The following is a 27,073-nucleotide window of genomic DNA, read 5'->3' on the forward strand; positions in this document are numbered from 1 at the left end:
CAGACTTGCAAGGTAGAATTCGGATCATGGTAGTTGGTGGGGAGGAAGCATCCAGGATCTGGGGGAAAGCTGTGTTCTTCATCGGTGCTATATCACACTCTGACGGACTTATCTCCTCCATTAGACCCCTCTGGGAGGGGTCCTATTGTTTCAGTAGCAAGTTTCATAGTCTCTTTTAATGACCTATTGTTTTCTTCATGCATGATACCCTGAGTGTCATTCCACCTGGTCCTTGGTCATTAGTGTTCACTGCATCAGATCCGTTTTCTAGATGGTTTCTACATTCAGATGGGATATATTCAAGGTCATATTTTGGCTCTCAGAGAATTGTTCTTAATTTTCTTTGATTTCTACTTGATATTATATAGGAGGAAATTGCAAAATATTGGACCTATGATGTTTTTTTTACATTTGATGGGCCATTCCCTGTACAGACACAGACTCTAACCTCGTACAAAAGAAAAACAGCAATTTTAGCAGTGCTAATTAATTATAAATGACTCATAATTTGAGCACAATCTTTGGCCAGACCTGAAATCTGCTTAGGGACATATTGAACTGAGAAACATTTTCACTGATTCACTTAGGGAGGGCAGGCTATGATCCTATCCAGCAGTAATAGTGGCTTACGACCATTCTTACAGGGATTCTCAGAGGGAGACATGAGGGGGGCGGGGGCTTCAAAAGCTTGTGGGGGAATAGCATTACTTTTTAATTTCATTTTCCCCTGAATATTTTGAAGCCCCTCCTGTAGCTTTAGAGAACGCCCAGAAGGAGCTCTTTGGGAAACACAATAAGTGCATTAGCCCAGATATTTCTGCCGCGAAGGACATCTTTCTTTTGTTCTTAATCTAGTGTTAGTAAGACCCAAGGAATTGTGTGATTGTAGGGGAACGTCATCATTGATACTTTAGTAATTCTAACTTGCTTAACTGGTGTCATTATCCCCGATAACTTTTATGGGCAGTGAATACATGCCGCTTGATACACAGTAAAGCACCGGATGGTGGATGAGCGATGCCAGTAGGCAGAAGACGGGCATCGAGATTTGACTTGTCAGTTCGGAAGACAAGTGCATAGCCATACAAGTCTAACTCATGAGCCTTTAGAGGAAAGTCACTGGCAACCGAAAGGAAAATTCTTCTTCCGAACATAAGAAGAGATAATTGTTGGTATTTGAGCCCACAGAAAGAACTGAAAACGATGTGTGTGGGTGTGTTTAGCTAGCAGTTGAAAAAAATAGACTGTAGATTTGGGAGTCAGCTTACATTCTTAGCTGCGGCATGAAGGGGTAAGCACTATAAATATATAAGGAAGAAGGGGAAACTTTCAACTAATGAAGGGGTTTAAAGTAAGTAGAGCAGGATAATGGCCTAGTGATGTCAGAGGAAGGGCTCCATTAGGGTGGGCAGAGAAGGCCTCTTTGAGAAGAGACATGAAAACCGAGACCCGAACCAGAAAGCAGCCATCTGCAGATCTTGGCTTGTGGAATCCCAAGTAGTGGGAACTAGACATGCAAAGCCCCTGAATCAGCAACAGTAGATACCGCACAAACTCTAGTATAAGCCGAGTTTTCCAGCACATTTTAAACGTGGTTTTCATGGTAAAATTAGGTGCCTCTGTGGATATTTGGGACAGCTTATATGCAAGTACATATGGTAGGTTTAGGAAAAGAAATAGAAAGAGCCTTAACCATCTTATTTTTTTAATCATCTGTTTAGTACCACCATAATTCTTGGACTTCTTATCAGAATTCTTCCAGAAAAATTATTTTGTACTTAAGAGCACACACAATGTCTAATGTAATAAAAAGTTTTATTTCCAAACTCCTGGATTCCTCATGTTTTCCCCTTAATATACAAGATGCCATCAGAATTTCTTCCCAAATAGCTGTATGTTAAAGAAGAGCAACGATTTTTTTTAGTCGTGCTAGCTAATTGTAAATGACTCATAATTTGAGCACAGTCTTTGGTTGGCCCTGAAATCTGCTTGGGAACGTACTGAACTGAGAAACGTTTTTCACCGATTCTCTTGGACTCTGGAGGTGAGGTGTTGTCTCTCAGCAGCAGTGGTGGTCCCTGCTCCACTTGATGAGATTTGTGCTCATTGTGGGTTTTGAGAGTCGGCTTCTTTCTGCTTTGTGTGTGTACATCCATGACAGCTCAGGCAAAGAGGCCAGGCCATTCATTTTTGTTGGTTACTGTTTGGTGTTTGCGTTATTTGTTTGTAGCACATGAAGTATAGATTCAGTGTAGGCCATCTTAAAAACCAAGGAAGAGGTTCCGCAAAGAACTGTCCAAAGCTAGTTGAGCGGCCGGCTAAAGTCTGACCAGCACGTGCATTTCTGAGCATGTTGGGGAGGGGAGGAGAGGAGGCTGTGAAAGAACTGGCCTGGAGGGTAGCACACAGCCTGGCCTTGCCTAGAGAGGAGCAGCAGAAACCAGTGACGCTGGGACTCAGAGAGAGTGCCCAAAGCATCTCATGCAACGGAGATCGATCGGCCAGGCATTCACTCACTCCTGAGGTTCTGGATGAATGCCCAGGGGCAAGTAGAGTGGGAGAACATTCCCTCGGGCAGTAATTGTTCTATAGGAAGGGTGATAACTTGTGCAGTGGAGTGGAAGAAGCCCTGGTGGGCGCAGTGGGTGAAGCTTTGAATGGCTCCCCACAAGGTCAGCAGAAGGGTGAGGTTGTTTGTCCACATGAGGATTTACACTCTGCAACTGTGGAAGCAGTTTTCTCTGCTCTCCGTGAGTCGGAATGGACTCTGTGGCAGTAGTTAAGGTGCTGGCTGATGGAACACCACCTAGAAGCTTCTCAGATCTGCTTCTGAAAGGTCACTGTAGTAAAGACCCTAAGGGGTGGGAATGGGGGCAGTTCTACTCTGAATTTCTTGGGGTCACTGTGAGTTAGAATTGACTGGATGGCGGCTGTTCATTTAAGAGAGGGCAGCAGTAACTAGATTTCTTTCCTGCCTGATACAACCAAAGCTCACCAAAATGCCCACCCAAACAGTTCAAGAAGTGACAGTTGTGAGGACACTGGGCACCGGGCAACCAAGGGTAGTGGCAAGCCCAGTGACTGCCCCCACGCACTGCACGCACTGCCTGGGGAGAGCGTCCAGGCTGCAGTCAAGGGCGTAACTCACGTGAAGCCTGGCCAGCTCTCTGTACATAGCAGACAGCGCTGGGCCTCTGGGGAGGCCAAGAGTCCAGAACTCACAGGACAGAGGACCGGGAGGGAGAGCTTCCCAGTGAGGATCGGGAGCTCCAAGGAGAATCCCACAGGAACGTTCAACAGAGGTGGATAACACAGTCCAAGAACAAACAAACAAAAATGTTCTTGGTGTCTTGGTTTTCAGGCCTGTTCCTGGGGTTATTTGGGGTGCTGATTCAGAAAAATTGCATTGGGTAGACCCCAACAGCTCTAGTTTATTAAATATGGTGTTCTATATAAAAGTTATACTAGTTATTAATTTAGCACTCTAGTTTTAAATATGAGAATTCAGACCCCTAAATTATGGAATAAGACAGAAAAAGGTAAGAACCATTGGAAAAAGTAGGTATTAAGAGACTTCCAGGGGAAGCTATATGTGGACCCATGGTGGCTATTGAGTTGCCAATCATAAAGTCAGCGGTTCAAACCCACTATTGACACTGCTGCTTTTTTTTTTTTTAACTTTTTTGGTCTTATTTTTTATTTATTTTTGGTTCTTATTTTGTTAAAAAAACGTTTTATTAGGGGTTCATACAACTCATTACAATACATACACACATCAATTGTGTAAAGCACATCTGTACATTCATTGCCCTCATCATTTTCAAAGCATTTGCTCTCCACTTAAGCCCTTTGCATCAGGTCCTCTTTTTTCCCCCTCCCTCCCCGCTCCCCCTCCCTCATGAGCCCTTGATAATTTATAAATTATTATTTTGTCATATCTCGCCCTGTCCTACGTCTCCCTTCACCCCCTTTTCTGTTGTTCATCCCCCAGGGAGGAGGTCACATGTAGATCCTTGTAATCGGTTCCCTCTTTCCAACCCACCCTCCCTCTCCCCTCCCAGTATCGCCCCTCACACCCCCGACACTGCCGCTTTTAAAAGATTAAAGGTTTGGAAACCCCAAGGCGCACTTCTTTTCTGCCCTGTAGGGTCACTATGAGTTAAGAGTCGATTAGATGGCAGCAAGTTTCCCTTTGCGGGTGGGAGGCTATGCAGTTTACACAGGGTACTTAGTACACGTTGGATGCTGCAAAGCGAGAACACGGCTCGAGAGGAGTGCAGAATACAAAAGAAAACTGAGAAGGCACCTATACATACGGAAGGTGTGCGGGCCATTTGGAGTGTTGAAAATGTAAGACTTCAGACCAAGGGGCTGGCCCCGCCACCAGACACGAGGCCCCGCACTGACCCACGGTGCTAGGGGAGACAGTGTGGGTATTTTTCCCAGTGTGACCCTGCACCACTCCTCACCAGAGCGAAACACGAATGGAGCGCAACAGAGCAGCAAAGGGAGCAAAGCAATGAAGTCCCTGAGGAATCCTGAAAATAGATTTGGAAATCGCTGGGGAGGACATGGCACTTCACTAGATCCAATTGGAAAACAATCAAAAGGGCCAGCAGACAGGCTTTTTTGCTTTTTTCTCCTGTCTGTCCATATAAGATAGATGGGACAACCAAGCCCAAGGAGAAAATAACAGGACCACTGGCTCTCGGGGGAGAGGGGAGGTTAGGAGGTGGGAGAAAGGGATGGGGAAGCCAATAAACCCAGGGGCATGGGAACAATGAGAGATCTAAAGAATGCCTGGTGGGGCTTGATCAAGGGCAAGGTAGCAGAGAAAGTACTGAGTCGACTGAAGGGCAAGCATGATAGTGGGACAGGTGGAAAAGTAAAAAGAATAGAGGAAAGAACTAGGAGGCAAAGGACATGTATAGAGGTACAAATATAGGTATGCACATATGTAAATATAAAAATATGTTAATAGGGTTATAGGTTGATGTACATATACTTAAATGTTAAGTATTAAGCTAGCAGACAGGCATTGGGTCTCTACTCAAGTACTCCCTCAACAGAACATTTTGTTCTAATAACCTGGCATGCTTACCTTCCCGACAAGATCACTGAAGTCAAAATGGGTGCATAAGTAAGTATGGTGCAGAAAGCTGATGGTGCCCGCTTATTAAAAGATATAGCATCTGGTGTCTTAAAGACCTGACGTATGCAAATGGCCATCTAGCAGGGAAGCAACAAAGCCCACATGGAAGTAGCACACCAGCCTGTGTGATCATGATGTGTCAACGGGATCATGTATCAGCCATCAGAAGATCTAAAACAAACATATATTGATGCAAATGCTGGGGGTAAGAGAGGAGACCCAAAGCCCATCTGCAGACAATTAGACATTCCCTCACAGAAGGGTCATAGGAAGGAACGAGTCAGCCAGGGTGCAGCATAGCACCGACAGAACACACAACATTCCTCTAGTTCCTTATTGCTTCTTCCCACATCATGATCACAGTTCTACCGTAAAAATCCAGCTAGACTGGAACCTGTACACTTGTACAGATAAGAGCTCTCGCCACTCAGAATTCAGGACAGATAAACTCAATAACAGTAATGGGAGTAGTGATGTCATGAGGGTAGGGGAGAAAGGGAAGAAACAGGGAACCATCTTCAGTGATCTACGTATAACCCACCCTTCAAGGGGGACAAACAACAGAAATGTGGGTGAAGGGAAACAGTGGATGGTGTAAGATATGAAAATAATAATTTATAATTTATCAGGCCTTCGTGAGGGTAGAAGGGTTGGGGAGGGAGGGGCAAAAAGAGGAGCTAATATCAAGGGCTCAAGCAGAAAGAAGATGTTTTTAAAATGATTATGGTAACATATATACAAGTGAGTTTGATACAATTGATGTATGGATTGTTATAAGAGCAGTCAGAGCCCCCAATAAAATTATTTATTAGTGTATATATCTATATATGTATGTATATATATCTATCTATATATCTCTATATATACACACACACACATATATATAGATAGATATATAGATATATTCTTAAAATAAGCAGCCCAAGCTAAAGAAAAAGCAAATGTAAGACTTCAGAGCCATTTTCATAAATACATAACATATTTACATTTTTATTGGCACCAATCCACATATCACACAATTCAATAGTTCAGTCGTTCAATCCGCTTTCATAAATAGTTTGAAGATCTAAAATATTCTTCAAATTGGGCAATACACATTCCAGAACACATTTTAATATCTAGAAGTCAATGGATAATTCTTGTTAAAAGTTTCAGAGATGAGGTTGCCCTTCAGTTTCTTTATAAGGGAAATTCTAACTTTTAAGGGTTTCTGTGCACAGGTGGAGGAAAGCGTGCCCCGCAGAGCAAGACTGGGACCTTTTACTGTTAATGAAGGAGTGTGAACTCTGACAAGACCCCCTGGGGGTTTCAGAACATTCGAATCGCTATTGTATTAGATTCACTACCAAACAGGTGATTATGATTCATTGCGACACTATAGAACCAAGTGGAACTTCTGGGGGGTTCGGAGGCTGTAAATCTCTATGGGATTTCCATCTCTCATGCAGCGTTGCTGCCGGCTCAAATAGCTGAGGTGCTTAGCAGTCAAACACCACCCACTACTCCACCAGGGCTCCTTACTTATTGTACAGTAACTCTTCATTCTGGTTCGTTTTTAAGATAACAAATCGCTCTTGAGTTCCTAATAAAGGGGAAGCGGTGCCTGGGGAATACTCCAAGTTCATGTGATTTGCACAGTTCAGCTGTATCTCTGGATCAAAGGGCACCATGGAAAGTATAGCCTGACCTAAATTCTTGGTCCTTTACATAAAGCCAGTGAGTAGTACGTCCTTCCTCTCAGGCTGCCTAACACGACATTCAAATATCCTAGGATTGTTTTGTTTTATGGACAAACAGAGTGGAAAGTGGTATCTGGCAGGCATCTGTTCTATATCTCAAAAGCTAGAACTGATGGGAGAAACTGGTTTGGGACTCAGCGACAAATCTGACATGGGAGGCCCCAAAATGTGTGCTGGTCAGTGTAATGCATGTCCGAGGAAAACCCCAATGGCGGAGACGAAATTTCCAAAGGGATTAGTTAACACTGTATGTTGCTCACACGGTACCTGTCCCCCAACCAGCCAGACTGGAAAAACTTAAATGGATGGGTCTTGGGAAGAGAACTCAGCAAAGTATTGTTTCAGTAGGAGGAATAATCAGTTAGCTCTTGACAAGGCACTGCCCCAACCCTGGTTAACAAATCATAAGAAAAAGACCCAGTGTTTCTGAGCAAACTAGCTGCTTCTCAAAGCTGGGTTCAAAAAATAGTCAGATCATGTGTGGCACCCAAAGATGAGCATGCATACTTACGGAGTAAAACCAGTCAGTCTGATCTCCTTCAGAATGGACAGATATTAAGAAGTAGCCAATCGGGACATTAAAACAATTACAGTCACAATTCTTTAGTTCACAACCTCGAGACTAGAGAAAAGAAAAAGGCCCAGGCTTGTGTGTGGCCCCTGCATTTTGCCCCGTCCATTACCCTCTCCCTTCTACACACTAGGTTGTGGATGGCTCACACATGCAACTAACTAATCGGGGGGAAATTGATCCTTTATCATTATATTTATTATAATATAGTAATCACATTTGCTAGGCCAATAACCACTTGAAAACCCACCAGGAGCTATATGCATTTGTTGGCTTCATGAATGTGTAATCAATCTTACATTTTCTTTGCTAAATTATAACTAAATTTATGACTTGGCAAGGAATTCAACTTGGCAATACTCTTGTTCTGAAGTGTCTGGTAGAGAGAATAATTCTTGGCAGCTTCAGGTTTTGCATGTAGTCATGGGAACAGATGCGGTTAGGATATTTAAGTTATTAGATCCTAGGGCTGCCAGTCAATACTGTTAGAACTGATGAGTTAGTTCTTCGGGACTTAGGGTGAACGGTGAATGTCTGTTTGCCCTCAATGAGAAATGTTCACATCTTCACCTAATTCTTTTACAGTGATAAATATTTTCCCAATGGGCCTATATTACTATTATCTTGCACTGTTATTTCAAGATGTATAAATGGCATTTTACATGTTGGGACACATTAAAGATTTTATTTTTAATGGAGAAAAATAAAAGCCTGAAGTAGATCTTTGGAGTGTAGTTGAGACTAAAGGTAAATCAATCTGTAGAAAGATTTATTGAAGTTCAACAAAGCAAAGTTATGATTGAACTTTTCTTTTTATTTATTTTAAAATTATTTTGGGGGGACTCTTTCTTTTTGAAGGGGGATACTTTTACAGCTCATAGCATTCCATACATCAGTTGTATCAAGCATATTTATACATATGGTGTCATCATCATCTTCTAAACATTTACTTCCTATTTGAGTTCTTGGTATCAGCTCCTCTTTTTACCTCCCTCATGACCCCTTGATAAATTATAAGTTATTATTATTTTCATATCTTAGGCTGACTGCTGTCTCCCTTCACCCCTTCATGTTTCTGTTGTTCATCCCTTTGTGGGGAGGAAGCTTTTTTAGGGGTAGTCCTTTTTCTACAGATAGGTAGAGTCTGGCGTGTGAGCTGGCATTTAGAAACTGTCGTAACTTTGAGTGTTGTACCGTCAGTCGGTTGTTAAACTTGGAGTGATATTCTCCATCTTGCATGACCCATAAGCACGTGGGCATTTGTTTAAATTTCCCTGCCCCTTCCTGTTTTAGTGAGAAATACCCAGAAAGGCACGAAACCCATTCCTGCAGTCTGCAGCGGGGCCGGCCTACAGCTGTGCGTGCCCGTGGGCGCACTGGGCTCGCTCTGCTGGCACTCCTGAGGGATTCCAGATGCCCTGAGGATGCTCGGGCAGAGCCATCCTCTGCAGTCTGCCATGGGTGGTGGAGAAATTATGGGACAGGAGGGAGAAGCTCTGCCACAGCCCCGGCCTCCGTCCCCTCTCTTGTCCTGTGCTGCCCGATGGGGTCTGGCCCATGGTGACTCGATTCGAGAGAGTAGAATTGCCCCTCACTGGGTTTCTGAGCTGTAATCTCCAGGCAGGGCAGGATGTCCACGTGGCTCTGAAGTAAAATCAAAACTTTTCAAAGAATTCTATTCAGATAATGGTGATGTCATTTGTTTGTAAACACTGTAGTTTGGGCTCTTACATAGTTTTTACATTGCTGTGAGGGACAGGCTTGGCCCTTCCGGGGCAAACGTTTGCTGACCCCAGGGGCGAGGGGAAGAGCTCGCCAGTTCTTTTCCCCTACAAAGCCCTGGGTAGGGGTGGGGGCATTGTTGAACCACCAACCTTGCAGTTAGCAGCCCGGTGCTTCACCGTGTCACCAGGAAGGCGCTCTGTTCTTGCTCGGGCACAGTGGCTCTCCAGCAGGTCTCTTCTCTCTCCGGTCTGCAGTGCTGTCTCTGTCGTTGCTTCTGAGGGCAGGGTCCGCTCGCTCCTGGAGAGGTTCCTACTGGATTTCACAGAGGGGTGTGTGCCTCCCAAGGGAGCAGCGTTTCCCCTGCTCTCTGGAAGCTTCATGTCATTTTTCATTTATTACCAAACCTTATTTTTATACTGATCGCAAACGAATGCTTTCTTGGCGCATAACACAACAAATCGCATCTTTTAGGAAAAGCAACTAGAAGTTGATACGCTGCCGTCGGAGATTGATTCCATTAGATTGGACGACGTATCAGTGGACGACTCCGCAGTTTCACGTGGGCAGAAAAGTTGGAAAAGATCCCCTGAAACGATAAAGTGAACATAGGACTGATTCTGGGAAGTTAAAAACTGTTTGAACTCGTAAGCGATGTTAAAATCACTCGATCATTACTTAAAACACGAGCAGACTGGGCGCATGGCGCAGGGCAGTTAGTGTGTTGACTGGAGAGAGCGTGGAACTGTAAGACAGCAGTTACAAAGGGGGGGTGGAGCACTTACACATGGGGACTTCAAAACGTTCACGGGAAATGGAAATAAAAGATACAATGCAATGTTTTTCATGAGCTTTCTGAAGCCCCTAATATTAACTTTTAAGGTAGCTAACTCTTTGGACAAAGTAACGCTCATTTCCTTGCTCATTTGAAGCGGCCCTTTCTTGAGGTTTCCCAGCGCTGCTGGGCTCAGTTCTCTCCCCTAGCTCATGTTAGGTTTCTGTTTCCGTGGTAGGCACTCTGATGCTGGGTTCTTGGATGATGCTCCCGAAATGGACTCTGCCTTGACTGTGGGTCACGCACCATCCGTGCGGTGGCCGCTGTCTGCAACGCAGGCTTCTCTCTCCTTGCCCCTCCAGGACTGGTTGGCATGTAGACACCTCTATTTGGATATTCCCCAAAGACATCTCAAGTGCAGCATGTCCCAAGTGCTCGTCCACAGCAAGCGTGACCTCTTCCTGTGCCCGCAAAGCACTGCCCACGGTCTTCTCAACTCTCCTGCCTTTCCACCCAGCTCAGAGCATTTCCCGCATCGCTGTCTCCACTGGCCAGTCCCAGACTTCAAGTCCGCAGCCCTCCGTTGTAGCACTCCACTTCCCTCCTAATAAATTTGCCCCAAATCTCGTCCCCTGAATTCGCTTACATATTTGTGCTAGTGCTCATTTTTCCCAAAATGCCAACATGATTAAGACGTCATCTTAAATTAGATTATGAGGGTGATGACAGAAATTGTATTTAGTGTATAATGTGTGTCAGGCAGTGCACTTAAAAACCTTCATCTAAATTAAATTATAGAATTTTCATAGTGGCCATTTGAATAGCAGTCTCATTTTCCTTTTTAATGAAGAGGACATCGCAAGGAGATTAAGTGATGTGCGGAGAATTGCCAAACCAGGAAGTGGCAGAGCAAGACTGGTGCCCAAATTTTTCTGACTTCAAAGTCTCTTGGCAGCCTTTGCATGATATGACCAGTGCACAGCTCTCGGTTTGGATGCTGGAAAGTATGAAATGGATCTTACTTCTCTCTGTGGTTTGAGCATGTGTTTTCGTTGTTGTTGTTTTATGGTTTTTAAAAATATTTTAATTTTAATGAACTTGATACAGACCATGTCCATATAAAGCCTATATCCCAGTCTAAACAGTGCAATTTTTTAAAAAAGCACTGTTCTATTGAATACACTTCTGCCTGAACAGCTTTATTAATTGCTAATGAAGCGTAGAACTTCTCTGGGATCTCCTGACAAGATTTTCATCTCCATCTTAAAATGCTTCGTCTCTCAGTGAAGCCACCTTTGAGTCAGTCACTACTCTCTCCGTTTGTCACCGTGACTCCAGCCAGACGCGCAGACTTTCAAAGTTGCTTCACAAGTTAAGGAAAGGTCATTTGCCCACCGTTCCGTTCTCTAAAAAGCTTCCATCTCCCACTGAAAGTCATGGTCCAGGGGTGAAGCTATCACATGCTGAAACTTCAGGGCCAATTGGAAAGTCATTGTGAACATTTGCAGTGGTCAGTCTTACATGTCCCACAAGCCTGCAAAGACACAGACTTGGACAAGGTGACCTCTCTGTGCACACATCAATTGTGATGACGAGGGTGACGCGCTGAAGGGAGCTGAGGCTGGATCACCCAAAGCCAGCACAGTGAGAACAACGCTGACGAACAGTGAGCACTCGGATCTGAAATGCCAGGTGTTTGCAATAGGGGCGCCAGTTTTGCATACCACGTTACAAAAGAACTGCTTGTGCGGTTTTGTGTAGTTGTAGTGAGATAGCTGCTTTTCAAGAGCTTTTGTTTTTTTAGATCATTTTCAGCATTGTTTCCGCTGTGGCATATCTCCTGGGTAGGGTCTGTTCTTGAGAAAATTTACTTCCAGCTGAAGAAGCCCAACTCCCCTCCACAGACTCCCCCCGCACATTGATCGGCCCCTCTGCGCTCTCGGGGCACATACGGCCGGGTACTGTGGCATGGCTGTGGAAGGCTGGGAAGCAGCAGGCCACGGGCTTGGTAAGAACAAGCGGTCTTGTGAGATAGCCCTGTGCTAGACTGGTCCATCTCCCATAACAAAAGGGCATGCTAAGAGTGTGTTCTATGCACTGGTTATCCTGTTGTGGAAAACACTCCCTCGTCAGTTTCAAGTGTGAAGAAAAATATGCAAGTTAATTTTGCAGTTGGCACTTTGAGTGTGGTATTTTGCCGTATAGAATTGACGGTATTAGCTTTGTTCCATGGGGCTTTCCTGGGGAAGCGGTTTAATCTTGAGAAGGCAGTGGTCTTCCATCTGTGAAATGATTGTGCTCATGGAGCCATTTATCCACTCGTTCCAACCTATTAGCCTTGCATCTGTGAGTCTGATTTAGTTGATTTCTGCACACGGGCAGAGTTAATACACTTCTTGTAGCATTCCGTACATTTATTTATTAATGTGCTGCTTGCTTTTATTTCTATTCAGCCCCCCTAACTCAAATCCTGTAGAGACGGTGATCAAATAGCAATTCTGCCCTTTGGAGGCATTCTTTGGCTTTGAATCTGGGATTATTCATTGAATGTTTTAGTTTCAGGATCCGTTATGCTAAAATCTGCAAAAGCATTTGCTAAACTGAATAAGCTTTAAAATATGGTAGACTCTCAGAGGCATTTCAATTCTTTCAACATATTTGATCTCCTGAAAGTAACTATTAAACGGTAAAGAATACAAAGCACAAATATTCAAAAAATGCAGTGACTAAGGCAAATTGTTATCCCCGGAGCTCATGCGTGACCAAACGTTGCAAAGAAATAGCGTGCTCCACAGCCACACCACAGACGTCGACCAGGAAGCAGAGGCTCTCCGCCTCCTGTGTCCGCCCGCGGTATGTGATAGTGCGAGCCCACACAGACACGATGCCCCCCAGGAGATGCCCAGGCCAGTTCTAGCGATGAAGCGCGCAGAGCAGTAGCTGCCTGCGGAGGTGCACCATGTGCGGCAGGCGCGCAGGGATGGGAGAAACCTCCAGTTGGTTGTCAAGGAAGTCTTCCTGGAGCAGGTGAACTTGAAGTCTGTGCTACACTGGTTGTGCTTATTCTCATTTCCAAACCCCCGCTCACCCAGGCGGTTTTATTTGGTGTCCTGAGAGCTCGGTGTGGCATCACGGTGAGGCGTGTGCGTGCCAGGGCCAGCTCTCTTAACCTCCGTGTCACTCTCTCTTCTGTAACATGAGGATCAGCACCACCGCCTGCCTCGCAGGCTTATTTTGAAGGTTAAATATGGTACATCAATACCCACAAAGCATCTAGGGAAGCATCTGCTGCGTTCTCAAAGAATGTCCCCCACGACAGCCATGGTGGGGAATAACTTAGGAGAATCTGAGTGGGACGCATCTCCAGCCCAGGAGCGTGAAGGTTCCCTCCACAGGAGCCTTAGCTCCCACTCCCCACCCCCCCGACTCCTTAACGTGTGAATGGTGAGAGTTTGTCCGCATACACTCTCTTCCCGGCTCTGTTTCCCAGTCGGCTGAGGGGGATGTGCAGCATCCAGCAACCAGGTATTTCAGAGTCTCATACTGAACTCGGAGCCCACCTTTCCAAAATCTATTGCTCCAGGTTGTCTCGCTCTTCTTAAATTTTCTATTCTTAATGAGTTTTCCTTCTTTCCAGTGATCCAAGATACATCCATGTGGTTTTTTTATACGCCTTTCCTTCCGGCATCCCCACTTCGTCGGTTTCCATAGGCTGTTGAGTCTGCTCTACGGCACATCTCAAATTGGAGTCCTTTTCATCGCCATTGTCACTTACCGCAGCTCTTGTCAAGCACTAAATTACTTTTCCTCAAATCCCTGTCTGCTAAGTGCTCCCTGCTGTTATCCTCTCTCTCCACAGTGCATCTACCCATCATAGCTAGAATGTTTTTCTTGAAGCACATCTTTGTTCATGTTATTCTCCTGCTAAAAATAAAACCAAGTTCCTTTAGCCTGGCATTCAGAACCTTCTGCCTTTTTAACCTCACCTCCCACATGCTCTTCATTCAGCCTGCTGCTCTGAAGTATTTACTGCTCCCAAATATAACTTGACCTCTGTGCCTACACTTGTATTACCTCTGCTTGACCTGCCTTTTCCTCCCAACTCTCCAGCAGCTTCCCGATTTCCAACTGCTTCCTGCCTCTACCTAATGAAGGAGCACACCCTGGCAAGCATGCACCGTCCAACGCTTCTGTGCCGCGTTTATCCAGTGCTTGTAGTCCGTCCATTCGGTACAGGCTGTGCTCTGTTGGTTTCCTTAAAACGACAGCAACCCGTATCAGCGGTTCCTCCTCCAGTCACAGTTTGGATTTGGGAGCAAGAATGGGTTGCTCTCTGAAGAGAAACTTCTTGAAAACGTTCCCAGCGGTCGTGGAGTGGTGAGTCATGATGGTCTGCAAGGAGAGGATACCGAGAGGGAGTGGGAGAGCGAGCACCCTTTTGCCACCGCCCTCTCGCTCACCAGCAGCCTCCCGCTGGCAAGATGAACATGGCCACTGCACATGAGAGGCAGCTGTGTGAGACAGGCCTCTCTAGAGAAGCAAAGCCAGAACGCTGATAATTTTATATATATTTATACAGATAGATAGATAGATAACATAAGAAATAGTTAACTAAATTATAAAGCAGTACAAATGACTCAGTGCAACTCGCTCCCATGAGACAGTTGTGAGACACTAAGCACTAAGAGTCGGCCTATGGGATCTCCTGGATTCCAGACATATTCTTTATCTCCATTATGTAACACCAGTCCAATTTCTCCTTGGTAATCAGGATCCATCACACTACTCAGTACAGTGACACCCTTCCTGACTTGTTGATCCAAAGGCACGAGAAACCCAGAGTGGCCAGGGGGCATTCTCAGCTGCCAGTTGAGTGGAATCCGTGCTGTGTTTCCGGGTGGGAGAGTCCTTCCTTCGGGACCAGGACCTCCAGGCCCGAGGAGCACAGGGTTGCTGGGACAGGAAGCAAAATGCTGCATCACAAATGCTGCAAGTGTGTGTTAGGGCTCTCTAGAGGAAACCAGGACACTAATAAAACCAGGACACTAGGAACTGCCCCTGTGAGTTTCTGAGATTGGGATTCCTTAATAGGAGTAGAAAGCCCCATCTTTCTCCCAAGGGGTTCCTGGTGGTTTTGAACTGCTGACACTTTAGGTTAGCAGGCCAACACACAACCACGACACCACCAAGGCTGTTGCTGCTGCTGCTGCTGCTGCTGCGAAGTATCGTCAGGTCGGTCCTGAGTCGTAGCGATCCTGTGTGCAGTAGAACGAGACAGGTCCCCTCTCTGCACCACGCTCATCAGTACTGTTATGTCTGAGCCCATCATTCCAGCCACGTTGCCAAATGCATCTTGATGGGGTTCTTGTTTATTTCGCTGACCCTCTACCAAACATGCCCTTTTCAGAGTCTTGCCTCCTATTAACAGTGTCCAAAGTACGCACGATGAAATTGTGCCATCGTCGCTTCTAAGGATCTGTGCTCTCCCCAAGACAGGAGTTTTGCTTTGTTCTTCTGGCTGTCCATGGTTCCTTCTATGCTCGTTACCATAATTCAGATGCACGCATGCTCTGGTCTTCCTGGTTTATTCTCTAGCTCTCACGTGCTTATGAGGGGATGCCAACCCACGGCTTTGAGTCAGGCTGACCCAGCCCACAAAGTGACGTCTTTGCTCTTGGACAAGTATGGAAGGCTTGTAGCAGATTTACTCCTTGCAATACGTCTCTTGAGTTCTTGACTTCTGCTTCCATGAGCATTGATGGTGGACCCAAGTAAAATGAAATTCTTGACCACTTCAACCTTTTCTCCGTTTATCATGATGGTCCAGAGTTAAGAATTTGGGTTTTCTTAACCTTGAACTGAATTCCATATTGAAGGCTCCAGTCGTTGATCTTCACTAGCAAGTGCCTCAAGTCCTCCTCACTTTCAGCAAGCAAGGTGGGGTCATCTGCATTTCACAGGTTGTTAGTCTTTCTTCCAAAGCTTATTAAGGCACGCCATGTTCTCTTCTAAGGGTCAACCTGGCTGTGCTTCCTTCGAGACAGATTTTTGTTGTTGTTCTTCTGGCAGCCTGTGGTACTTTCAGTATTCCTTACCGTTCCCCATCACCAAATACCAAGTGCCTGTCACCTGACCGAGAAATTGCCCCACTGGGGAAAGCTGCCTTTCCTGTGCCATGGCCACGCTCATCTTTCCTCCGCCCGCCCCTACGCAGATCAGTGGGAAACTGCTGGTGAGTGAGGGGACAGGGGCAAAGGGTGCTCACCCTCGCTCGCTCGCTCTCAGTCTATCTACTTCCAGACTGACATGATCCACAGCTTCGTGGATTATTTGCTCAGCATGCAGAGTGGAGGAGTGGTGAAAGGGTCCAGCCTTGAGGCACACCTTGCCTGACTTTAAACCATGCATTGACCCCTTGCCTGTGCTAATGACTGCCCCTTGCCCTGTGTACATCTTCCACAGGTTCCACATGAGCACAATTAAGTGTCCTGGAATTCCCCTTCTTAGCACATTGCTCTCCATCATTTGTTTTGGTCCACATAGTACAATACCTTTGCATAATCAGTAAAACACAAACAGTTTTTCCTAGTCTTCTCTGCTGTCCGCCGAGATCCCTCTGACATCAGCAATGATCCCCTTGGTGCCATTTCCTCTTCTGAATCCCACTTGAATTTCTGGCAACTTCCTGTCCATGTACTGCTACAACTTCTATTGAATTATCTGCTGCTTAATTATACTTGCATATGGTACACATTACGTTGTTCAATCATTTCAGCATTCTGCTGGGCATATGATACACGTTACATTCAATCATTTCAGCATTCTGCTGGGGCACCAGTCTTTGGATTGAACACAAATAAGAATCTCCTCCAGTCGGTTGTTAAGGAAGCTGTCTTCAGAATTTTGGGTTTTTGTGTTTTTTTGCATAGATTTTAGTGAGTGCTTCCAGTGGTGCCTCCATTTTGGAAGCTTTTCAGTTGGTATTCTGCCAATTCCTGGAGTCTGATTTTTCCACTAACATCTTCAGTACAGTCCGGACTTCGTCCCGTACCTTCGAGCCTAATTCATATGCTACCTTTTGAAATGATTGAACATTGACCAATCTTTTTTGGTACCGTGACTGTGTAATCCTTCCATTTCTTTGGATGCGTCCTGCATTGCTTAATATTCATCGAAACCTTCACATTTTCAACTTGAGTCTTAACTTTTTTCAGCTTGACATACACTGAGCACGTCCCCCTGTGGGACGCTCCAGCTCCGTGTCACCACACGTTTCGTTATCATCCTTGGTCTTCTCCAGCTGTGCTCTGACATTTCCTGCTCAACTCTGTTACTTCAGAATTTCTTCCCTTCACTTTAACTACTCAGCATTCAGGAGCAAATTTCCTTTTCAGTCTCTTCATACATCTGTTTTATGCTTTTCTTTTTTTCCTGCCCTTTTAATGACCTTCAGCTCTCTTCGTGTAGGCTGTTTTTGACGTCATCCCACCCTGTTCTGAAGCTAATGTCTTCTGGCATTAGTGCTCACTGTGGCGAATATGTCCTTGAGATGTCCTCTAAACTCAGGTAAGATATGCTCAAGTTCATAGTTTGGTTCTTGTGGGCTTGTTCTCATGTTCTTCAACTTCAGCCTGAACTTGCACATGAGCAGTAATCAGCCCTCGCCTCGTTTTGCCTAATGCTTCTGTGATTCTCCATAAACCCTTCCCATGGATGTAATCAGTTTGATTTCCTGAGCATTCCATCTAGTGAGGTCCACATGTATAGTTACCGTTTATGTTGTGGGGGAAAATGTATTTGTAATGAAGAAGTTATTGGTCTTGCAAAATTCTATCACGCAAGCTCCAATTTCACTTCTTTCTCCAAGATCACATTTTCCAATGATTGATTCTTCCTCTTCTCAACTTTTTCATTCCGATTGTCAATAGTTATCAAAATGCATCTTGACTGAGAGGATGATCAATTTCAGATCAAAGGCGTGGGTAGAATTCTTCAATTTCTTCATCATTGGCTTTAGTAGTGGTTAGTGTGTCAATTTAAAAAAGAGCAGAGAAACTCGCTAAAGATTTTTACTGTAGAAACAGGAATTACTTATTTAATTAATAAGTACCGGCAACTAAATAAACCTAGTGCTCTGTGAAAACCCCTCTTAGGGAATTGCTAATGTTAGAACATCAGTAAGAAATGGATTGAACTGGCCCCACTATGAGAAATGATGCCCCTCAATGACTAAGGGCGATACAGGGGACAGCACCGGAGACACAGTGTGGGAATTGCACCTGACCTGATCCCACCACACCGAGGCAAAGCACTGGGGGAGTGCAGCCGAACAGCAAGGGAATGGAGTGGCAAGGTTCCCAGGGAATGCTGAAAGTGGACTTTGGGGCCAGGGCGTGGTGCCCCAACAGACTGGACTGGAAAACGCTCCTAAGGGCCAGCAAACGATCCTTGAACTAACTACAAGCTTTTCTTTTGTGAAGTGTTTTGTTTTGTTCTTTGTCAGTGGTTTGTTTTTGTTGTTTTGTTATCTGGTTGTATACTGTTGCTTTGTTTTCCTCTGTCTTGTTTTCATGCATGTTAGTGTCTCCACAGGTCTGTCTGAATAGGACAGGCTGGATGAACTATCTGGAGGAAAAAAAAAACGGGACCGAGAATTACGGGGGGACTTGGGGAGGGGGGCTGGGGGGGTAAGGAAGTGGTGTCAACAAACACAGGGACAAGGGAACAACATGGGACCCAAAATGGTAGAGAGGGGGGAGTGGCAGGTCTGGTGGGGAATGATCAAGGGTAAGGTTGCGTAGAGAAGAGGTATAGCTGTAGCCCAGGTGGTGACGGAGCATGGTAGTAGGGCAGGAGGAAAGTCAAGGGAGATGGAGGAAAGAGCTAGGAGTCAAGGGGCATTTATGGAGGTCTAGACAAAGACATGTACATGCAAATATATATAGGAGGATGGGGAAATAGATCGATGTGTCTATATTTATAGGTTAAGTATTAAGGTGGTAGAAGGACCTTGGGCCTCTACTCAAACACTCCCTCAATACATGAATACTTTCTTTTATTAAATTGGAACTCTATGATGCTCACTCTCCCGACACAACTGCTGAAGCCAAAGTGGGTGAACAAGTAAATGTGGTGAAGAAAGCTGATGGTGCCCAGCTATCAAAAGAGATAGTGACTGGGGTCTTAAAGGCTTGAAGATAAACAAGCGGCCATCTAGCTCAGAAGCAACAAAGCCCACATGGAAGAACACACCAGCCTGTGTGATCGAGTGGTCCCGAAGGGATCAGTTATCAGGCATCAAAGAACAAAAAATCATATCATTGGCTGCATACCTCCATGATAGGATCGCTGAAGACAAATGGGTGCATAAGCAAATGTGGTGAAGAAAGCTGATGGTGCCCGGCTATCAAAAGAGATAGTGTCTGGGGTCTTAAAGGCTTGAAGGTGAACAAGCGGCCATCTAGCTCAGAAGCAAATAAGCCCACATGGAAGAAGCACACCAGCCAGTGCGATCACGAGGTGCCAAAGGGACCAGGTATAAGGCATCATGCAAAATATATATATATATATATATATGTATCTGTGTGTGTGTGTGTGTGTGTGTGTATATACCATATTGAATGAAGGGGGAAGTGCAGAGTGGAGACCCAAGGCCCAAGTGTCGGCCAATGGAGATCCCCTCATAGAGGGGTTTAGGAGAGGAGATGGGTCAGTCAGGGTGCGAGGTAGTACTGATGAAGAACACAGCTTTCCCCCAGATCCTGGATGCTTCCTCCCCCCAACTACCATGATCCAAATTCTACCTTGTAGGGCTGGATAGGGCCGAGGCTGTACACTGGTACATATGGGGGCTGGAGGCACAGGGAATACAGGGTGGATGATACCTTCAAGACCAAGGGTGTGAGGGGCGATGCTGGGAGAGTGGAGGGTGAGTGGGTTGGAAAGGGGGAACTGATTAGAAGGATCCACATGCGACCTCCTCCCTGGGAGATGGACGGCAGAGAAGGGGGAGAAGGGAGACTCCGGATAGGGCAAGATATGACAAAATAACAATGTATAAATTACCAAGGGTACATGAGGGAAGTGGGAGCAGGGAGGGAGGGGGAAAAAAAAGAGGACCTGATGCAAAGGGCTTAAGTGGAGGGCAAATGCTTTGAGAATGATTGGGGCAAGGAATGTGCAGATGAGCTTTATACAATTGATGTATGGATTGTGATAAGAGTTGTATGAGTACCTAATAAAATGTAAAAAAAGAAAATAGGAGGGAAAAAAGAAAATGATTAGGGCAAAGAATGTACAGATGTGCTTTATACAATTGATGTATGTATATGTATGGATTGTGATAAGAGTTGTATTAGCCCCTAATAAAATGTTTTAAAAAAAGAAAGAAATGGATTGAAGGTATCTTTCAAAATGATTTCTGGCCTTTGTGGTAAGCATTTGAGCTTATCCTATTGTTTGAATATAAACTAGGTCTTAAACATACTCAAGTAGTACTTAATCAACCCTCTTAAAACAAATTATTTTCTGTTTTCAATTTCATTCACACCATGTGTTTTAAGTAATAAGCATTTTGAACAGAATGAAAAACAACACTTCTTGAGATAAAACTGATTTTGATACAACTAGTAAGCCATAGGAGGGGACTTCAAAATGTTAATGGAAAAGTGAATTAAAACCAGAGGAGTCTTTCCACAACATTTCTGAAGCCCAACGAGTCTGGTGCGGGGGTCGATGGGAGGAGTCACCAAGCTGTCACAGGCCGCCACCAGATGGCAGCACACACTTAAAGTGGGATAGCAGCTCCCCAATAAACACCAAAGACAGAAAATGTAGGTGGGTTCTATGAAGGCATTTCCCAAAGTTGGTAGAAATTTTCCATTATTTTTTAATTCTACTTTCCCACCAGCTTTTTGAAGTCCCTTGGGTTCCCAGAGGGGTGAGCTTTTTATGAATACAGTTACACAGTTGGACGAAGGGAAATAGTTGCTTTTCAGTAAGATAGAATTGTACATTTTCAGTTTCTCTTTCTTCAGTGTTGAACCCCCGGGAGCTCTGGAGGTGCAGTGGTTTTATGTTGGGCTGTAAGTCGCTTGGGGGACTGTTGAAACCACCAGCAGCTCCACAGAAGAAAGACTGGGCTTTCTACTCCATGAACAGTAACGATTCACAGTAAGATTCACAGTCTCAGAACAGTAACGGTCTTGGAAACCCACCGGGGCTTTGCCGTGAGTCAGCCCCGACGTGATGGCAGTGAGTCTGGTGTGGGCTGAGTAACTGAACCATGGTGGTGGAGTTTTACTGTATGGACTGGGTATGGTGAGCAAGGAGGAGCGTGGTGACCCTCTGTTTCAGAATCTTAAACCTTGGCTGTTGCAGAAGCATTATCTGATTGGACTTTAAGTGGGAACCTTGCCAGCCCTTGCTATCAGCTGAAGTCAACCAGTTGGGGCCATGAAGGATATTGTAATTAGCTGTAAGTCTCACTGGCTTGAGAAATCAAGACATCTATACAGTTTTAGTAAACCTAGAGGGCAAATAAAAGATGAATGTCATATATTTTGAATGAGAAGACAAACCTTTTCCAAATAAACTTACCTCTTCAAACTTGCTATTTATAAATACTAATCTCACTGCCATCGAGTCAGTGCTGACTCATAGTGACCCCTTGTGGATTTCCATTACTGCAACTGTTTATGGGTGTAGAAAGCCCAGTCTTTCTTTTGAGGAGTGGCTGGTGGTTTTGAACTGTCAACCATGCGAATTCACAGCCCTATTCAGAACCACTCAAGCAGACTTAGTATTCCGGTAGGATCCTTAATTGGTGTGGACGAAGTAGACCTGAGGACTTCTCCAAGGCTTGGCCCTCCCATGGCGAGATGAACGGCGGAGTTCACTGCTTTGAGAAGTACCTTTCCCTTTCACCTGAGAAGGGAAATGACTGCTCCTCTTCTTGCTGAGGAGCCTTGCTGGCATCCTCGTGGCTTAAGAGCTGGGCTGCTAGCCACAAGGTCAGCAGCTAAACCCAGCAGCCTCCCTGGAGGAAAAGGACAGGGCTGTCTGCTTCAATAAAGATTCCCAGTCTCAGAAAGTCTAGGGAGGCATGCTGCTGTGCCCTATGGGTCACTGTCAGTTGGATTGACGAGATGCCCATGGATTTCATCCTGGATAATTTATCATCTAAAAATCTGTGTGCTTTTATAAAAATGGATTTTTATTTTCTTAGATGGCTCATAACTAATGTTAAAATGCTGGGTTTTTCATTGGAGTCTTAATAGTTTAAATTTTGGTAAAAAAAAATGTTTGATCCATTAGAGCAGTGGTTCTCAACCTTCCTGATGCCCCAGCCCTTTAATGCAGTTCCTCATGTCTTGTGACCCCCCAACCATAAAGTTATTTTTGTTGCTACTTCATAACTGTAATTTTGCTACTGTTATGAATCATAATGAAAATATCTGATATTCAGGATGTATTTTCATTGTTACAGTTTGAGCATAATTAAAGCATAGTGATTAATCACAAAAACAATATGTAATTATATATTGTGAAATATTTCTTTTTCTCCCATGGAAATATCTGCATCCAATTTTTAATAAACTTGTAGTCGATTAACAGTGTAGATGGTAGATGGGTAACGTTGTTACTGAAATATGTGCAATGTTAACTGAAATCCTTGGTTTACAAGAATGGTGCTAATAAAAATAGATTATTTGCTCTTAGAGCCAAAACAACACTAGAGCAATGGTTCCTCAGACATGGATTTCTTTATCTAGACAGCTTTTAAAAAACTCTTCTAAAAGGTATATTGCATAAGTATACCTGTATTAATCTTTTTAAAATCATTTTATTGGGGGTTCGTACAATTCTTATCACTATCCATACATACATCCATTGTATCAAGAACATATGTACATTTGTTGCCATCCTCATTCTCAAAACATTTGCCTTCCACTTGAGCCCTTAATATCTGCTGCTCGTTTTCCCCCTCCCTCCCCACTCCATCCTACCTCATGAACCCTTCATAATTCATAAATTGTTATTATTTTGTCATATGTTACACTGTCCGACGTCTCCCCGTGCCCTCTTCTCTGCTGTCCACCCTCTAGGCATCACCACTCTCATCACTGGTCCTGGAGGAGTCATCTGCCCTGGATTCCCTGTGTTTCTAGTTGCTATCTGTACCAATGTACATCCTCTGGTCTAGCCAGATTTGTAACGTAGAATTGAGATCATGATAGATGGGGGCAGGGGGGCATATTTTATGAACTAGAGGAAAGTTATATGTTTCATCGTTGCTACCCTGCACCCTGACTGACTCATCCCCTCCCCACAACCCTTCAGTAAAGGGGTGTCCACTTGGCTTTGTTGAGTCTCCACTCTGCACTCACACGTTTTCAATGATAGGATTTTTTGTTGTTTGATGCTTGATACCTGGTGCCTTTGACAGCTCGTGATCACACAGGCTGCATTGTTTCTTCCATGTGGGCTTTGTTGCTTCTGAACTAGATGGCCACTTGTTTATCTTCAAGCCTCCAAGACCCCAGATGCTATATCTTTTGATAGCTGGGAACCATCAGCTTTCTTCACCACATTTGCTGATGCACACGTTTGTCTTCATTGATCATATCGGGAAGGTGAGCACCCACTGATATGATTTTTAGTTATTTGATGCCTGATAACTGGTCCCTTCTGCACCTTGTGGTCAGACAGGCTGGTGTGCTTCTTCCATGTGGGCTTTGATGTTTCTCAGCTAGATGGCTGCTTGTTTATCTTCAAGCCTTTAAGACCCCAGACACTATATGTTTTGATAGCTGGGCACCATTAGCTTTCTTCACCACATTTGCTTATGAAATATTTCTTTCTAATGACAAATAAATGAAATTTTGTTTTTAAGCATGGTGTAGCATGGGTAACAGTCTTCGCTCCAGGTACTCGAATGTGGGCATACGTATCTGTATACATGTGGACCCGCCTGGAGATGGATAGAGGAGTGGTGTCTTGGTTCCTAAGACCATCAGAAATGTGCTTTCCAATGGTCTTAGGCAACCCCTGTTAAAGGGTTGTTCGACCCACAGGTTGTGACCCACAGGTTGAGAACTGCTGCAATAGAGAAATAGCAGAAACAACTGAAAATAGTTACTTTCAATGAATTGTGTTGACAATTTTAGTAAAGTACGACCATTCCAAAAATCCACTCCGAACATTCAAAGTATGAACATTTTATTATAAGCGCAGTTTCTATTGAGCATAGGTGATTTTAACTCGCCTTTTCTTTTTTCTGCAGGAAGGAACTTGAAGACTTCAAAGGTACTGTGTTTCGTTTTCTGAAAAGTGGCTGCGGGTGAACTGGTGTTAGATGTACTTGAGATGTGGAAGACCTCATTCTTTTTCTTTAAAAAGAATATATTTTTATCAAGTAAAAGTTTCACAAAAGAAAAAAAAGAAAAAAAAGTTTCCTTAATACTGTTTTTGTAGGTTTAACTTAATCACAAGAGGTGTTGATACTCTCTCTCAGCGACAGCACATGCTCCCAGTGAGAGTCTTGATTAATGGCCATTATTACACTTAGTGTGTCATGAAGGGGCCCTACGAGCCTTGGACCTGTTGAGACTCATTGTCCACCAAGATTCTGGTTTCTGTTGTGGGCAGTGTGGATTCCGTGGAGCGGCGGTGGTGATAAAGATGATGTGTCCCTGCAGCTGACCTTCCTGAGAGATTTTCTATACTGGATCCCGCACTGCCCCTGCTTTGTAATTTTGATTAAGTCTTGTACGTTTTTTCTTTCTTTTAAAAAAAAACAACTTTTTATTGGGCATTGGGTGGCTGTTTAAATATCGGACCATCATTTTTGTGTTCAACACAACATGCCCTGGCCTCTCCATTTCCCCTATCTTCCTCTTGTTCAGGATGTTATCGTCCTTTCAGCCTAGTTCACACCTGTCTACCCTCTAGGGCAGCAGTGCGGGATCTGTCTTCTGCCAATGGCCGTTTGGCTATTTATAGCATTGTTCTCAGGCCATACTGATCAAACGCCTAATTTACTCACCGCGGATGTGTTAGCTGGAGCTGCTGCTCTTTGGTGAGGCGTGTGATGTTACCCGGTATGGACGATGCCTTGGCCCTTGGGCCAGACGTTCCCCATCCTGCTCTAGGATAGTGCTTTTCCTTCCCTCCCTTCCTCTCCCGCCCCTGGCAACTATCAGTTTGTTTCTTTGGGTATGAAACTCTTTTCTTGATGTCTAAAAATATTTCCTAACACTGGTCTCATGCAATACTTGACCTTTTGTGCTTGACTAACTACATTCAGAGTAACGTCTTCCACTTCCATCCATCCCCTGGGGTGGTTCACGGTCCCATCCTTACTCCGAAGTGAGGCACACTAGTCTGTTGTGTGTGTGTGAAGCCTTGTCTCTGCATGAGGCTCAGCTTTTCCATCTGTAAAACCAGAGGCTCCGATTAAATAATTCCTGCAAGTCTAAACTCACCCAGCGTTTAGGGAGCTTCTGAAGGAGGAACATGGAAGAGGAATTCTTGGTCATGTTGTCCCTCACTGGTTTTGAAGAAGCACAAGGGGGAACCACGTGTTTTCCAGCAGTTCAGGGCCCTGCCAGTTTGTCATCTCCCTCGCCCCCTCCTCCTCTCCTGGCAGTTGTTTTCAGTTGCCACCAAGTTAACTGATGCTGACCATAGACATGACAGGAGGAAACGTTGCCCCGGCCTGGGCCACCTTCACGAGTGTGGGCATGTTTCAGTCCATGGCTGAGACTGTTGTTCCGATCCATCTCAGCGCAGGTCTCCTTGTCGTTGCTGAGCCTCTTCGTTGCCAAGCATATTGCCTTTTGCAAGGGGTGGACCTTTCTTGCTGACGTTGTCATTGTAAGCAAGGTCCGGTCTTTCCACCCTCACTTCTTAGGAGAGTTTTCCTCACATTCCCCACTATTCATTTGCCATGAAATAGTAGAAAAATATAAAACAATAATATATAAATTATCAAGGGTTCATGAGGGAGGGAGGGAAAGAGGGAAAAATGAGGAGCTCATACTAAAGGCTCAAATCGAGAGAAAATGTTTTGGAAATGATGATGGCAACATATGTACAAATGTGCCTGACACAGTGGATGTGCTACATATTGAAATCACTTCTGATTTAATTGTTTTTTAAGCTCATTTTAGACCATCATTGACCTTTGGATTTATTGAATAATCAAATATGCTCTGATATCTCATTCATAGTTGAATTGTTCAAGCATTTTGTCTATTTTGATTGTTTTAAGAAAATGGCTAACCTTCAGGGATAAAGGTCTAAGGCAGTGGTTCTCAGCCTTCCTGATGCCATGACCCTTTAATAAATCCCTCATGTTGTGGTGACCACCCCCCTCAACCATAAAATTATTTTCGTTGCTACTTCATAACTGTAATTTTGCTACTGTTAGGAATCGGGTGACACCTATGAAAGGACCATTCGGGTCACGACCCACAGGTTGAGAATGGCTGGTCCAAGGGCTTATTCCTAGGATGGCTGTGATTGGACAGCGGTTTGGGCGGGGTCTCCATGTGAGTGACTACAGTTCTCTAGTGAGCAGTGCCGGTTGTGGCCAGCGTATTGAGTGGGCTGTTCAGCGATTGTGTGCTGGGCTGTGCGGGGGTCCTTCCATGGTTGGCACTGGTTTTGTGAACCATTCCCCACAGGCATATAGTTTGGACCGAGAGATGAACTCCCAATAAAATGCGTTTCTCTCTCTCATTCTTCGTTTTGGTTAATTAGCTTCCCATATTCTTATATAACAGTAAGATTCAGTGGGGGTGGGGGAACCAATCAAGCTAATAGTGAAAGACAGGCTGGGGCAGCGATTATGTAACATGTCACTTTTATTTGCCTCTCAGCCCTGAGATGTGCTTTTGACAGTATTCCTAGAATAAGAGGGGAAAAAGTACCCAGTCGTTTGCAGAAGGTTATGGAGCGTTGCGTGTCGCCTGATAAAATCATTTCCTCTCAGCGGCAGTGCGTTGTTCTTGCCCGCATCCCTCGCGATGGGCAGCGTGAACCCCACCGCAGACCCACCCATAGGCCGGTGAACGTTCTGGAGTCTGCGCAAGACCTCAATGGATTATTGC

At 44.7% G+C, this 27,073-nt stretch overlaps 1 protein-coding gene across 5 annotated transcripts in view; it reads left to right on the forward strand.

The window, feature by feature from the left end:
* Positions 1 to 27,073, forward strand: part of DTNBP1 (dystrobrevin binding protein 1) — a 155,024-nt gene that overhangs the window by 67,611 nt on the left and 60,340 nt on the right. For all 5 annotated transcript variants that reach the window (XM_075532451.1, XM_075532450.1, XM_075532454.1 and 2 more), the window contains exon 7: positions 24,244 to 24,266. In XM_075532451.1, the coding sequence (XP_075388566.1) occupies positions 24,244 to 24,266 (23 nt within the window). The remainder of the gene's footprint in view (positions 1 to 24,243; positions 24,267 to 27,073) is intronic.

The sequence above is a fragment of the Tenrec ecaudatus genome, chromosome 1 (genome assembly GCF_050624435.1).
Source record: "Tenrec ecaudatus isolate mTenEca1 chromosome 1, mTenEca1.hap1, whole genome shotgun sequence".
Lineage (NCBI taxonomy): Eukaryota > Metazoa > Chordata > Mammalia > Afrosoricida > Tenrecidae > Tenrec > Tenrec ecaudatus.